The sequence below is a fragment of the Temnothorax longispinosus genome, chromosome 3 (genome assembly GCF_030848805.1).
Source record: "Temnothorax longispinosus isolate EJ_2023e chromosome 3, Tlon_JGU_v1, whole genome shotgun sequence".
Lineage (NCBI taxonomy): Eukaryota > Metazoa > Arthropoda > Insecta > Hymenoptera > Formicidae > Temnothorax > Temnothorax longispinosus.
In genome coordinates, this window is record NC_092360.1 from 8,931,797 (window position 1) to 8,947,911 (window position 16,115).

Genomic DNA, 16,115 nt, shown 5'->3' on the forward strand with positions numbered 1-16,115 from the left:
GCGCAACACATGTATATGAAGAGAAGTCACCACGCTCGGACACGAGTAATAGGACTGAAAAATTGGTTGGTGTGCACTTGAGCAACTGTTTTCTTCTCTTCCTTAGGCGCGACTGAGGCGCCTATATGATGCCGAACAATCCCAACTATGAACGACTCCCTAAAAAAAATTTCATCTCGCTTCACCGCGCCTAAGGAAGAGAAGAAAACAGTTGCTCAAGTGCACACCAACCAATTCCTCAGTCCTATTACTCGTCCACGTGTCCGAGCGTGGTGACTTCTCTTCATATACATGTGTTGCGCACGTAGATTATACACATTGTATATGGAACCTACAGTTTAACGCCGATTTTGAACGGCAATTTTTTAGAGAAGTTTTCATGGCAAGACATACTCTCGGTGGTTTGCCATTGCCTGCCGAGAGGAGAACGAGCGAATAAAATTTTCTAGCTCTACCGGGAATCGAACCCGGGACCTTTGGCTCAGTAGACGAGTAGACCAGTGCGCTGTCTACTAGGCCACGCTCGTCTCCTGTAATATGAGACTTGATTATGTAATATTACAAATCCGGATTACAAATACCGGATATGTATATATAATACACTGTACATTCTTGTACAATCACAATATTCTACTGAGTAAATCGGTATAGAATTAAGAATAATTCGACTCGTGCAAGAAAAAATATTGGAATAAATGTAATTACATCAACCATATGCAAGTATGCAGTGATAGAACATACTGTAAAAATTATCAGCATAGAGAATACTGCCATGAGTATCTTCTGTAAAGTTGCATCATCGATCATTAATACAAGTGGTTTAAATAATATTGAAGTTACTGCGGAATAAATCGTAGCTGTTGCACGTATAACATTGAGCAAATTGTAATGTATTTATTTTTGCAATAAAAATGCACATGCTATATACGGAAAGTGATGTTTCCAATGTCATAATTCGTAAAATACACCATGTAATTATATAGTTAAAAAATCGCGTGAAATTTATTTTTGACATTTTTCGTGTTGCGTATGTGTGATAGTGGTAATAATGGTAATATATCTTTATGATTACTGTGTCTTATATTTTATTTTTTTTTTAGTAATTAATAGCACAATTCTATAGTGTCACATGGAATCCATTTTGAGCTCTCCAAAGCATCCCATAGATTATAATCTTGTTCGATTATTTCTCTGTTCACCTTATCGATGTCAATGGGGATCGAGTGCTCTATAAAAAAGGAAAAGGCATATAAAGCAATGGATTAGAATATTCAAGTAAGTTTCAATGAACAAAATACATATATTTGTTTTGTTATATTATCATAAGAAGATAAATAACATACCAATCAATTCTAATTCATCTTCCTCGGGTTTCTGATCAGATACATAACTGTTGTAAGCGTCTGACGTCGGCTCACTTTCATAATAACCTTGTTGCCAAGCACTGTAACTGTTCCAGTATGACGATGTATCATAATAATTATAAGCTTCTGAATTCATGTTTGATGCTTGATATTCAGAAGTTGATTGCGGTGGAGTTGAACTAAAATTATTAATTTAACATTATTAATTAAATACAGATAGTTATCTCTTTGCGGTATAATAGTAAAGGAATATTCACATAATGACTAGAGAAAAGAATTTATCCTCTTTACACACACATTATTCATACTATTTAATATACAATCTTAAAGCATACCCAGATATTTTATTCCAAGGTCTGGGCACTGCGTTGCAGATTTTCAAGGACTTTGTTCCAAGTCCTCTATAACCATTCATAGTGATCAGACTATTTTTTTGCTCCTCCTCGTTTGCGAATCTGACAAAGCCATAGCCCTTGCTAAATCCAGAACTGTCTAATATAACCTTAGCCGTCCTTATAGAGTTATATTTTGCAGCAAACGCCCTGTATAAGGAGTAATCGTCTACGTCTGTGGACAGATCGCCTACCCAAATACTGAATTCTCGTTCGGCGGCAGGTTTTCCTGTAGTACTGGCATGATTTAACCGGAATCTTACTGGCTGTAAAATATATCAAGCAATATGATGTTGATTAGCTTATTGTTAGAGCAATATTCAGATTTAATTCCAAGTAATCACATTACATATATCATACTAGGAATTTTTATTGGAAAAATATTCTATCGTTAAAAAGTGCAGATTGAAACATGAATTTAACCTCAATTAATTGGAAATCATGGTATTTTTATCCATTAAAGGGCAGAAAAATTTTTGAAGCTTGTTTCTCTACGGTAAAAGTTGAGCAAGGAGTTTCAGACATGCGTTTACAAAGCTGTGCTATACTCACAGGATTTGAGCCAGGTATCACCTTGCCATTCAACTTGTGCATGGCATCGAGCGCCATTTCGTCAGTTGGAAAATGTACAAAACAATATCCTGCGGGTTCGCCGGTATATCGATTCCGCATAACTTTTACTGTCTGCGGCTGTTCGCTCATTTTGTGAAACGCATTCATAATGAAGCTCTCTGTCATATATGGCTCCAACTGGAATCAAAAAATTTATCAGTAATGGCACTTATATTGGAGCAGTCGTGTGTGGAGAAATAATTGTTGTCCATCAACGTGTTCAGACACGATACTCACACCGCCCATCCATAGCTGACACAGCACCATTGGCCCTGACATTTTGCTCGGTTACAATCTAGTTCTCGTGATAGTTGTCTATTTATTCTGATAGTTATCTCTTCTGACTCGACAATTTTGCAGAGCGAGATGAAAAATATACAAAAATTATATCGTTCTGGCGCTATTTCTTTATCGTGGGTACATAACCACGTTTACAATCTCAAAGGCATTAAATGTATATATACGTTCACCGTGATACACACACTGTATATTTTCGCACAAACACGATATTCTATTGAATAGATCGGTATAGAATCAACAATGATTCGATTTGTGCGTGAAAAAATTAAATTTAAATGTATGTAAACACATCAACCGTACACAAGAGATATAACCTATGAGTACGCCATATGAGTATGACAAGCGACGGCAGCGCAAAGGCGCATGCGCGCATAGACAAAGACAGAAGGAAAGGAAAGGAATGGCCGCTCTGCGGGCTCTGCCGCCTGCCGCTTTCAGTTAAAAGTTTCATAGCTGAAATCTCATTGGCTCGCCGAGCAATAATTAGCGAGCGCGCGTATCCGCGATAGCCGCTCGCCATCTAGCTTTTTCGCGCCGTGGCCGCGGCCCGCGGCGGCGCGTCCGCGATTCGCGGCGTGGCGCGGCGGCGGCGGCGGCGGCGACGGCGGCGTGCGCAACTTCACTTCGATGGCAACAAAGATGGCGGGCGCAGTGCGCGCAGCGATTACGTGCCTCCGCCAGGCGCGTTGACGGGTTGGTTGACGTGCCTGACAAACGTCGTCCGGTCGTCGTGCAGCAGCTCGGCCAGAGTGCGGGGCCCGGTGTAGCTGTCGCGGGCGAACGCGCGGGGTCCTTACTCCTTTCGTGTATGTGTGCGTGCGTGCGCGGCTGTGCGTGCGTGCATGCGTGCATGCGTGCGATTACGCGATTCCGTCGTGTGCGCGCGTGAGTGCGCGCGTGCCTGGTCGCGGTTGGGGTGCTCGCGGGGGCCGCGTTTCCGACGTGTTCCGACGAAATATGTCAGAGGCCGCGGAAGCATGAGCGACGGAGCGGACTCGGTTGCGCAGACCCGCGGGGACACGCTCACGACCTTGGGCGAGGAGGGCGAGCGCGATGCGACGCCGACGCCGACGCTGACGGAGACGGAGACGCAGACGGAGCCGCTGCCGCCGCCGTCACCGCCGCCCCTTCCGTCGCCACCGCCGCCGACGACGTCGTCGTACACCAGCAGGAGGCCGCGCTTCGGCACCGGCGGCCCCCCGCCGTCACCCTACGTGTGGATCGACGGCCGTCAGCTGCGAAGCGCCCTGGCCTGGACCAAGAAATCGCCGCCCCGACGAGTCAGCTTTCCCCTGAGCGACAGTCACCTGGTGACAGGCTACCTCGAACCCGACAATCCCTGGCGGCACGGTGAGTACCCTGCTACCACCTCTTTCCGCGACCTGCGTGCCCCCGCCCCCCCCCCTCTCGCTCCTTCACACCTGGTTTTTATACCGGCTCGAGAGTCGCACCACCTTTGGAGCACGCATTCGGACTGTGCACTGTGTGTTTAACTTACAATTAGATTTAACGACGTTGACCGATTCCAACGATCTCTAGGTTGAGTAGATCTGGTTAGCGGTTTTGTCATTGACATTTACGGACATTTATATGACACGGACGGAGGAAGATGAGATAACTAACCAGGATTGGTGTTCTGCGAAAGTTGACGCGATCACAGTTTGTGCAGGACATTTTGTCATGATCTGAAGAACGCTCTTGGTGGCTTGTGCTCAAGCATAATGTAAATTTTGACGTGATGTAACGCGCTCTTAGGCCGGTATTCACAGTCAGATCTTGTATATAATCGTCTTAAGTTCATCTTCAGATACTCCGTAGCCAGTAAAAAAACGAGTCGTACAGCGTCTGAAGATAAACTTTAACGAATATTAACTTGAGACGAACATTAAATATAAGATCTGACTTGTGAATACCACTTTTGGAAGCAACGGAGATTCACCACGGTGCTTACGATTTGGTACAGAGATGTACGATGTGATGATTAATCCGATGTTACGATGTTGCAGGATTGTTTCTGCTTGTTTTCAAGATTTAAATTAAAAAGAAAAGAAAAAAACTATTGTTGAATCGTTTAAGACGCAGTGAGTCGTAAGTAGCTACTCGCTGTAGCTTTGTATAAAAGTTATCGGATTTGAGATCAAGGCTGTAAGTTGTTGTTTTGAAGATGCAGCAAGAAACTCCATCGGTCGCATTCAAAAATGTCCAATGTATGACGGCAACGTGTAAATATGTTAAATAACAATGATAAAAATGTGCGATTAATTTTTCAACCAATTTCTGTGTGTTAAATCGTTTTTCAATTCAATAGAAATTGTACACGTTAAAGAAATGTTTTGCTTAGGGCCAGAATAATAATTGTTTATCCGTGGAAATTTTAATAATATATAAGAAGAGGATTCTTAAACCGTTAAGTCGTTCACGTGATTTTTTTTAGCACGGTTGTATTTTGTTACTACGCTATCGTGTTTTTTTATAGACTGTCCCAAGCGAAGGATTTCGCAATGTGAACCACGTACTAATTATAAGTTTGATGAGAGAGAAATAGTGATGTTAAAACTTACCTGATACAACACACGACAGAGAACTGTAACAATACATATTTTTTTTCTCACTGTAATTATTGTATAAAAAATGATGACTCTTGTAAAATAAATAAATAGATTATTGTACACCACGATATATTGCAGACTTTTCTTTAACTTCACACTCATATTCTATCTATTTTGTGTGTTATATATTTTTTTTGCGATATATTATATATATATACACATAAATACTTGATCGCGTCAGAAGAAATTGCAAAACGAGGATGCTAAATATTTGTAAAAATTTCACTTTCTTTTAATAAGTCTTTTCAAAATTTCCTCTATCCTCTTTAAGAAATCTCCTGCCTTCCGTTATCTTTGAAATGCTCTATCTTCCGTTATCTTTAATATACACACAAAGATATGTGTATTTTGAGTCGAGACGTAATTTTTTGCAATTTGTGTTATAATCTATGTTGTTTGTACGTTATGAAATAAAATTATTACTAATTGTTCCCAGCTGAAAATGTGAATCGCGAGGACTTAATCTTTGCATACAAGGAGTCTTGCGCACGTCACGCCACCGAACCCTTGCAAAATGTTTTAGTTCAACTGGAGGTAAATCTATTTACTTCTTTATAACACTCCGAGCAATGTTATATTTTTATAACCGTCTTACGGCGTATATATTAAAAGCAATATTGAATTCAAGTCTGAGCAACAACGTGTGTTGCAAGAAAGTAAACGATCTCGCAGAGACCCGGTCCTATTTACGTGAAAGTTGAGCTTGTTTATTTGACGAAAACGCTGAACTGGCCGAAGTAAAAAGCAAAGTTTATTTTTTTTTTGTATTCTTCCTTTATCACGGTATTTTGTACGTGCTACTAGCACTGTAGCGATATAGTGAGACTTTTTTTTTACCAGATAAATCAGATCGTAGTAATGCACGGACATGCCGCATTGAAGAGCGAAGAAAAGTTTTTACAAGCTTCGACATTCAGTGAACTTTGTAGGGAAAAAGATTTTGGAGTTCTCTTTCACATGTTCTCATTCTTGTTACATAGAATTTGGATATATCTCAAGATCGCTGCGAAGAGCTGAATTTGAAAGGGGAAGTCTTGGATCAGGATCATGTCGAACCATTGGAGGAGATACTGAAGAGAATACAGTTTAATAAAATCGATTTAGAAAGGACATCTCTCAATGACGAGGTATTTCTCTGAAAAAAATTATATGTATTATTTTATTGAGTATACTTTTAATATATGCACGTTCCATATTAATGATTATCAATTATTATTACAGAGTTCCGTGATATTATTTGACATGATGGAATATTATGAATCTGCAAGACACTTAAATATTTCGTCTAATCCAGAAATCGGAGCGCGCGGCTGGCAAGCATGCTCACATATGATTAAGAAGGTACTTATGCAATCAATCAAAAGATTTTCGTAAGACATTCTTATATTGGTCGTGTGACAAAATTCCTTTCCAAAATTACTTTTATTTTTACTTAAATTTTAGTTGATTATTGTTTGGCTATATCTCAAGACATATGTGTGCCATCATGATATTATAGAAAGTGAAAGTGCTAGGAGTATGTAATTAATACAGTCCTTATTTGTTTAGACTGAGAGTTTAGAGCACTTTGAAGCGGGGGACATAAAGTTTGACGAACAAAACATGAACATTCTGACCCGTGCATTACGGACAGTTTGCCATCTACAAGTCCTTAAATTGGAAAATTGTGGACTGTCGGGCAGAGCAGTTATCATGCTTGGTATTTATCGTTTATTTATCATGCTTGCATTTACAATGTAATTGTGTTGTTTGCAACTTATTAATAGAGTAACATTTATTGTTATAATTTACGAGAGAAAATTAGTATATCAAAATATTAAAATATGTTAGTGCAATTATTAAAATAAAATTTAGAAGTTCTCTCTCTCTTTCTCTCTCATGATTGATTTGTATGAGTTATGACTCTTTGTTTTTAACAGTTACAGCCCTAAAAATAAATAGCGGTATACGGGAACTATATTTAGCCGATAACGGGCTTGACTTATACGATGCTATACAGCTTGGATCTCTCTTAAGAATGAACAATCAGTTGCAATTGCTCGATATTAGGTATGTACCACTTGATAATTAAGAACAATTATTTTTTTAAAAGCTTTTTTTCGGAAACAATTGAATGCGTGTATAAAGTGTATCGGTGTTTTTTTTAATTTGATCTTTAGATTTCTATGAATGTTTTTCAATTTTTCGCAAAAATTGGTAGAAATTATATACATAAGAACAATATTTTTTTATGTGTAGTTTTTAGATTTGCTTTATCTTTGTAAAAGGCATGCATTACGCTTAAGCAAATAAACAATGTTAGTACAGATTTGTTCTTTTTTTTTTTTTTGGAAATGTTTTTCTTTAGTAATAATAACGTCCAGGACGACGGGGTACGAGATATATTGGAGGGCCTGATCAATCAAGTGAACGAGGACAAAACTGGCAAGGGACTTAGCATCCTAATACTGTGGAATAATCGTCTGACCAAGAAATCATCACCCTACTTCTCAAGGATTATAGTACGTATTACGAATATCTTCCGAATGTTCTTTCGGTATATTTTTTTCAATTGTGTTGTTGATGATACGTATTTTATGGTAATTTTTGTGATTGATATAAATGTAAATTATTAATATAATTGTAATACTGTAGCTTATAGTTTTGTTGCAAATAAATTTTATTTAGCAAGATTAATACTTTAATTATTAGAATTGTTGCTGTTATTTTATTATATCAATTTTAGCGTGTTCATTGTTCTTATGTATGTTTATTTGTGCTATTATTATTAGTAAGTATGTTAGCATAATTCAAGATAAGAGAATTAGCAGTTTACACTCAATTCATAAAAATCACGAACGAAAGAAGATCTGAAGCTATTTTAAATCAGTAAAAGATAAAATAAATAAAGTAACAAAAAGTATGCTGTTTATGTGTTTGCTGTCCTATTACGTCCACAATAATTTATGTTCAGGGGTTATCGAAAACATTGGAGACTCTGAATATTGGCCAAAATATGCTGACAGACGAAACATTGAGCACCGTTAACGAGTCATTGAAGCAAAATCGTGTTCTCCTACAATTGGGCATGCAATCTACGGAACTCACATGCGATGGAATAATTACGCTCGCTGAGATAATGGAGACGAATCAAGTTTTGCAGGTAAAGCTTTCACTTGAGCTCTCGATAATTCGCTGTGCCTTATATCACTCATTTCTTTTGCAGAGGATAGATTTACGGGATAACAGTATACAGATGCGTGGAATGCGTGCTCTGGTGAATGTCATGAAAAAGAACAAGACCATTACGCAGATTGATTTGGACGACAAACCTCGGATAAGAATAGTGAGTGTCGATACTTATTTCATAACGGCAAATCTTGCAGTTATGTATAATTTTTGGGGTGTCAAAAACTTTATAACAAAATATTATTCATACATCTTAATAATGCTTATGTTTAATAATTATCTTAATTTTTTTTAAACACAAAGGACGGTCCCTTGCACGAGTACAAGGAAATGGCTGCGGAGATTCGCAGCTGCTGTAGCCAAAACGAGGAGCGCCGTCTGCTAGAGGAGTCGGCCGAGGATGTTGAGAGCCCGCAGCACTCGAACCGGTTGCTGAACGCGAGCTCCCGTAAGATCTCGCTTACCTGTCAGACACTGCCAAGCCCGTCGCGATCGGCGATGTTAGCCGCCGATGAGCCGGCGACGCGCACTATGCTGGAGCCAAAGCGTACCAGCGGAGGCCGTCTGCGCTCCCCGGCTCCCAGTCCCATCCCCTCTCCTGTCGCCAGTCCGATCCCCAGCCCGTCCCGGAATCGCTTCGTCGTGTGTCGGGTGTCGGAAGCATCGTTGCGCTCCGCCGACTCCTCGGTGTCCTCCTCGCCGGTCACTCCGCCGTCTCTCGGCTCCTCTCCGTCCCTTGGTTCTTCCCCGTCTTTCTTCCCCAGTACGAGCGGTGGCCCATCGCGGTTCCGCGTGTCGGTCGTCGAGTCGGTGGGCGCCGACCGCTCGTCGCCCAAATCGGTCGTCGCCTCATCCAGCGGCAGCTCGGTCACAATCGGTTTTAACGTCAGAATCGACGCAGCCGACTCGGACGATCCCGACAGCGCAACCAAGATGGACACACATGCGACGCAGGCCGCTAGCACAACCGCGTTCGTAGACACGCTTAATGTAGTTGCGATATCGACAGAAATGTCCCCAAACGAAGACATTGCCAAAAACGAAGATCGTTGTGACGAAGGAACGAAGGGGGAGGAAGAGCGATCGGGAGTATACCGAGCTGAACCGCGAATCTGGACGGATGAGAGCGATACCGCGACGTGTAGAAGTGAACGCGATACGATAACGGAGGTCGAAGAAGAGCGATTAGTTCAGAAGGATATAACCGCGCAGTCGGAAAGAAACGAGGACATCACGACGATTCGCGAGGATTATTGCGACGAGGCGGCGAATCAGAGCAACGTTACGGTAGATCTCGAGAGCATAGTAATGCCCGACAAGGATACCGAGGCGATCGAGGATCATCGCATCGTGTATACTAGTACAAAAGAACTACAGGTACCTGCGTATCCGGATGAGGATACAGCTTCGATGAGGATTAGCGTAGTCGAGGATAAAGCCTTGATTAAATCGTCTTCGGATGACCCTTCGGAATTGCGCGTGAATCGGACGACTTCGGAAGGATTGTCTACCTGCGTTTTGGAGTCTTCCGTAAGTACTACCTCGGATACGTCCTCGACTCGCATGGCAGAGCCACATTCGCGGGAACAGGCGAACACATCGGTACAGAGGCACAAGTCCAGCCTGGAGAAGCTCTTGTCCTTGTTCCAGCATCCTGGCCAGTTCTTCTCGGACTCGTCGAGCGTTGCCGCGGATACGAGAAGCTCTCTACAGGAGAACGTAAGTGGCATGATGGCACTGGGCGACAGGCTGCAGCAGTACCTGAAGGAGAGCCGAACCAAGATTAACACCGACAGTTCATGGTCTTCGGAACACGGATCTTTGTCGAGAAACAGATCGGTGACAGTAAACGTATCGCAGTTACAGAGCCTGACCAATATATTTGCATCTTTCAAGCTCGAGCCTCATACGAATCTCGCTGAGCATAGCACTAAGTTCTCCGGTCAGGCAAAAAGTCAGGATACGAATGTTAAAGAGAAAGATTCAGAAAGATCGACAGAAACCGAGGTTGCAAGAAACGATGACAAGAATCTGATCGGGCAGGAGAACGACAGGAGTAATTCATTGGATCAGCAGCGAAATGGGATTACGAGGGATGATGAGAAGAATTTAATTGTTAAAGAGAAGAATCAGATTGTCAAGAATGACGAGGACGATTTATTCGTTCGAGAAACTAATCAGGTAGGAAGAAATGACGAGCAGAAGTTGTTTGTCCAAGTTATCAAGGGTGATGAGAAGAATTTGATCGGCCAGGAAGAGAGTCAGGCTATGCATGACAAGAATAATTTATTTGATCAGGTAAAAAATCAGATTGTGAGAATCGACGAGAGGGATTTAGAAGATCAAGAAAAGGAGCAAGTTGCCAGGAGCACCGATGAGAGCTTTGAAGATCAAAAGAAGACTCGAGTTATCGAAAATAGCCAAAATGAACGAGATCAGGAAAGAGATAAGGTTGCGAGTGACAACGAGTTTAATAATTGGCAGATGTTCGCGAGAGACAGCGGGAACTTAAAAGATCAGGACAACGGGATTGCCCGAAACGACGAGGGAAATTCTATGCGAAATGTACACGTTAATGAAGAAAGTGTTAAGGAGGACGGTGCGCGTTACGCAGACAAGTTACAATGGACAGAATCTGACTTTAGTGATCGACTGTTACCTGAAAGTGTGCAATCAAAGGACGATTTTGTTGATAATTTAGTATTAGATGGCGGCTATGTTGAGCCGGACGTGGCGGCTTCGTCGTCGCTGGCGAGCAAGTCCACCGTGTGTATAGCTGTAAAGTTAACGGACGTAGCCGGGTGTTCTGCTTTAGAATTAAGTAAGACCGACAGTACAGGGTGTAACGACGATTTTGTTAGTGACGACGTGGATCGAGGAGAGCGTGACGATGCGCAGGATTCAGAACATGCGGAGCGCAATGACGTTGAACGTTTAAGACGCGACAATCTGGGGGATTTGGAATGCGACGGGCCGAAGGTTTTAGAGGATAACGACGGGGAGTGTTTAGAGCGTAACGATGCGGTTGGAGGAGTGAATACCTTACCGGCGAGGACATGTGATACAACCACGGACAGTATTAATCAGACTAGTGATAGTAGTTTTCCGATTTGTAACATAGGGCATGATAGGAAAATCGTAGATAGCGTAAGTACTACGAGAGCGCCGACGAGCACGGGCGATGACGTCGGCACGATTAAATGTACGCCAGGCAACTGCGGGACATCGTCGACGTCGTTGAACGACGTCTGGGTGTCGTCGATGTCGATGGACGACGTCGGGACGCCGTTGAGGTCGTTGAAGGACGTCGACTCGAACGGCCACTTAAACGAGAAAGTTACCAGTAGCACGTGCTGCATTGTCAACCAAGATCGTCAATGCGAGTCCACGAAGAGGGAGGAGGAGGAGGAGGATGAGGAAAAGGAGGACGTGGCGGAAGTCCTCGATGATGATACTTGCCGCGATTCCGCCGACCGTAAAAGTACAAGTGTAAATATTAAGGTAGAACCGCGCGAATCGGTGACGATGAGTTCGGGAAGCCAAGAGGCGTTCAAGGAGCATCACGAGGGACAGTCTTTCATGCCAAATAACGTCGACGTACATCGAACTATCCTTAAAGACGCGGCCGAGCCCGAGGACCAGCCGGAGGACGCCGTCGACGACGACAGACGGATCGACCCGACCATCCTCGTCACGCCGTACGAGACGTCCGCGAATCTCGACAAGTCCGACGCGGAGGAGCTCATTTTCTGCATGACGGATATCTCCACGGACGGCACCTCGGTGGAGGACGAGCTGTCGCCGAGCGTGCCGTCAAGGAGCTCGCCGAACGACGCCGCCAAGGTGGCGGAGTCGTACTTCGAGCTATCCGCCTCGAGGGCGACGTCGACGAACACGCTGCTGATCGAGAATCCCGAGGGCGCGCACAGGAACAGCCAGGATTCCGGCACCGAGGAGACCGTCCTGACGCTCGACGACACTGTCGTCGGCACGACGGACGCGCATCCGCTGCCGCCGCCGCGCAGCAGCCTCCAGGAGAGCGTGGACTCCGGGATCGAGTCGGAATGCTCGTCGATATGCATCAGGGTGGAGTCCGCCGCCGAGCGGACGCTGGACGTCGTCGTGGTCCCGAAGAGGCCTTCGCGCGACGACAACGGTGTGGGCGACGACAACGACGAGTACGGGGAGTTTGCGTCGGACTTTCTTGCCAGGGAGACGCGACTGGTAGATAACGACGGCATGAACGACGGCGTCGCGCACTCGTATCTCAACAGCATCAAGTGCACGGTCGTCAGTACGACGACGCGGACCGTCGCCGACGAAGGCGTCGCGCATCCTGCCGCAGCCATACACGGCACCAGGTGAGTATATCGAGCGCGGGTACCGGGCGGTGCCCTTCTTCTCGGCTTCTCTTCGGAACTTCCTACGAGAACCCTAGAATGCGTTACGCCATTCACTCGGCGTAGCTGGCTTACGATCTTAGCAACGTAATCTCGACAGATAAGAAGAAAAAAATATATATATTCCGCACTGGGAAAAATATGCTTACAGACGCTCTCATAAATACGATGTCACGTGTCGAAAGAGCCAGACAAGATTCGTTGGGGTTTTAGGGAATCGTTCAGTTAAGAGGATCAAATAAGCCCTCTTCGGTTCACCATAGTTTCCACAACACAATTCAATCGGATATAAATTTTACAAAATTAAGTTTCCTCGAGGTTCAAGTGATTTCTTTATACTAGTCTCAGCTCAAAATTATTAAGACACAAGGATAATGTCAACAGAGATAATTGCACTTGAATGGATGATTTTATGCTATGCATTCACGTGGAAGAGCCATACATTCTAAGGGTTTAACGCGACTGACGGAAAGGATGTTCCTTTCACTGCTTCGACTTTTCTTGACTTTCGCTTTTTGCACCTTATACGACATCAGCTTTTATTGTTGCTATTGCTGGGAACATTTGAAGAAGAGAACTTCAAAAAGTTTCGAATGCTCTGTTCATCGCGACTTAAATGTAACGAAATGTTAAAGAAATAATCGCTAACTGTGGCGAAGGGTATAATCGTCTCGTTTCTTTCGCGGAATTATTTGGAGCATTCGAAAATCTTCAAAGACTCACGCGTTGTTACCCAAGATTTCTTGTGTAACAGAACTTTCAACACAACTTTTACCACGACTTTTTGGCGATCTTTTCGTTCGCTTCCTTACTACTTACTTTACCCTCGTCTATTTTTGACAAACACATTAACGTCTTTACTTTATTAACAAGTCATTAAAAGAAAAGTTTAATTATTACATTTGTTTTGTACACCTCTTGTTCCTACCTCGTTTGTATATATGTATTTTCCTCTTATTATATATATGTACACATCTTCCTTTTGATATTTCCTCTGCTGTTGCACGTCTTTATCATGCAAACTTCAATATACACATTATGGCTACGGTCAACGTGACGCTACAAATGCTTTGGAGCGTTCTTCTTCTTCTTCTTTCTTCATTGAAAGAAAAGAGAAGAGGAATGCTTCGAAGCATTTGTAGCGTCACGTTGACCGTAGCCTATATACTACAATTTCAAAATAAATTATTTATTGTTACAGTTTTTTCCAATAAATTTACAGAATTTTACAATAAATCATTTAGTTAAAAATTTTAACTTCTTTTATTATTGTCTAATATTTCATTTAATTTTTCGAAAGCTTGTGCACAGCTTTTCTTTCAAAATGCAAAATGCATAATTTATATATTTGCACAGATATTAGTTTACGGGACGAAGACAATGTTTCATTTTTTTTTGCAGCCCGAAATAATGCAGCGGAGGAAAAAGAAGAGAAGGCGAAGGATAGCGAAGGGAACAAGTCGAACGCGATCGAGTATGACGTCGACGATGATGAAATCGACGAATTCAAAGAAGTGATGAAGCAGCTCGAGCCAAAGTATCGGCGCTATGCCAACTGGCGGATTTGAATGCTGTTTGAAATTATATGTCATTCTTTTCGGAGGTCGTTGATGTAAAAGATGCTTGGCTCCAAGGACTGTTGATTCTGTGGACACTTACAATTATACATTCTTCTATGGATTCTTAATTCCATGAATCTTTGATATTATAGATCTTTGGTTGATTTTCTTATTCTCCCGCGCTTTTGCGCCTTAGAAGTTCTTAGTTTCTAGACAGAGTTTATTTTTAAAGACACTTGCCATTAGAAATTTTGACGAGTAGGAACTAGGAAACTGTTTTGACGAATAATTGTTATGATAGACTCCTCTTTTCAATGATCTTTGTTTTAAATATTTGGTAGTATTTTTGTGTACACAGGTACCATGCATCTTTGAATTCAGATCATTAATCATTACTATACTTATTAGTACTATAGCACGAATAGTACTATAGTACCATAATATCTTGCATAAGTAGCTCTTTATGGATCTTTGTTATCTTTCCTCTTACACCCTTGAATCTGTAAAGTAATCTATTTTCGCAGATCCATGTTCTACAGATCTTTGGAGTTGTTGCACGTCGAAACAATATGCGGAATTACGACGCGGATTTTGTTGACGACCCCCGTGGTAGAGGAAGTATACATAGCGAGCGTTGAAAACTTAATTTTTAATTGTAATAAGTGTCTTATGTACTAGCTAGGTTTTTGTCGGTTATTTTTTATTTCGCGGGAAGGAGCAACTGTTGGAAAGTAGGGAAAGATGAAATGGAAAGTGTACATTAGACGATCGATTCTAGTCCCGAAGACAGTCGATCTGTCTTGGGAAATTGTAAACTTAACATGCACCACTGTCTCTCGCCGCGCGTAGATGTAACATGCTGGCAGTGATCGATAACGCCAGTGCTTCTTAAACTTACAAATCACGAGACACCAAAGGATAGAGTCTTTTCTTTGTCGTGCCTCGAGTCGCTATGAAGAAATTTTCCTTGAGAAACAATGGCAGGCGAAAGTTACGATTATAGGGTGTTCCGCTACAATCATTGACGATGTCCTTTCAATTAGAAGTTAAACCGAAGACAGAGAAAGTGATGGTTGTTTCAATACTGATGCAACAATAAATAGTTAATAGAAACGTTAAAAATTGCTAATTTTCATTACAACAGATATCTATATTATAAATAAAAGAATATCTGTGCGCGCGTGTGTGTGTGTGAAAGGACATCTGGACGGACACCTTGTATATAAAACATAGGGATAGTAGAAACTTTTTCAGTGTAACTTTCTTTCTACGATTAAATCTTATTTGTGTTGGATGGATTACAATGAAATAGATATAACAAAGGATAAATATTTGTCGCAATTAACATACTAATCAATGTAGAATTATCTGTTATATTTCCAGATTTTCGTGGAACACAGTTTAAGGAACACTGACCTAAAAAAAATAAAACGTGGCGATTACCTTAAACGAAATACTTTAACGAATTATTACTTAAATGTACATCACTGTTAACTAAAACTGAAAAACTTCCTGAATGCCTTGCATATATAGTATATCGCAGAAAATATGAGAATCATTAATAGATTACTCTCAAAGAAATTTGAAGCTGGCTTCTTAATCTAATTTAAATATATATTTAATATTTATTAAAATAATTTAGGACAACTTAATACCGGCATCTAATATTGAAAATTAAGAGATCCAAGTTTCAGGAATAGATATAAATAAA

General features: G+C 41.8%; 2 protein-coding genes across 2 annotated transcripts; one reads left to right on the forward strand and one right to left on the reverse strand.

The window, feature by feature from the left end:
* Positions 1 to 1,078: 1,078 nt before the first annotated feature.
* Secp43 (tRNA Selenocysteine associated protein) lies at positions 1,079 to 2,979 on the reverse strand. The gene is made up of 5 exons (XM_071772803.1): positions 2,606 to 2,979; positions 2,309 to 2,506; positions 1,700 to 2,022; positions 1,344 to 1,543; positions 1,079 to 1,228 (listed from the first exon to the last, which is right to left on the reverse strand). The coding sequence occupies exons 1-5, from the start codon at positions 2,645 to 2,647 to the stop codon at positions 1,104 to 1,106; spliced, it is 888 nt and encodes a 295-aa protein (XP_071628904.1). The 5' UTR covers positions 2,648 to 2,979; the 3' UTR covers positions 1,079 to 1,103.
* Positions 2,980 to 3,177: 198 nt separating this feature from the next.
* LOC139809689 (uncharacterized) lies at positions 3,178 to 14,387 on the forward strand. The gene is made up of 11 exons (XM_071772786.1): positions 3,178 to 4,018; positions 5,714 to 5,811; positions 6,258 to 6,404; positions 6,499 to 6,618; positions 6,826 to 6,976; positions 7,197 to 7,326; positions 7,625 to 7,778; positions 8,231 to 8,419; positions 8,483 to 8,602; positions 8,749 to 12,806; positions 14,247 to 14,387. The coding sequence occupies exons 1-11, from the start codon at positions 3,511 to 3,513 to the stop codon at positions 14,254 to 14,256; spliced, it is 5,685 nt and encodes a 1,894-aa protein (XP_071628887.1). The 5' UTR covers positions 3,178 to 3,510; the 3' UTR covers positions 14,257 to 14,387.
* Positions 14,388 to 16,115: the final 1,728 nt, after the last annotated feature.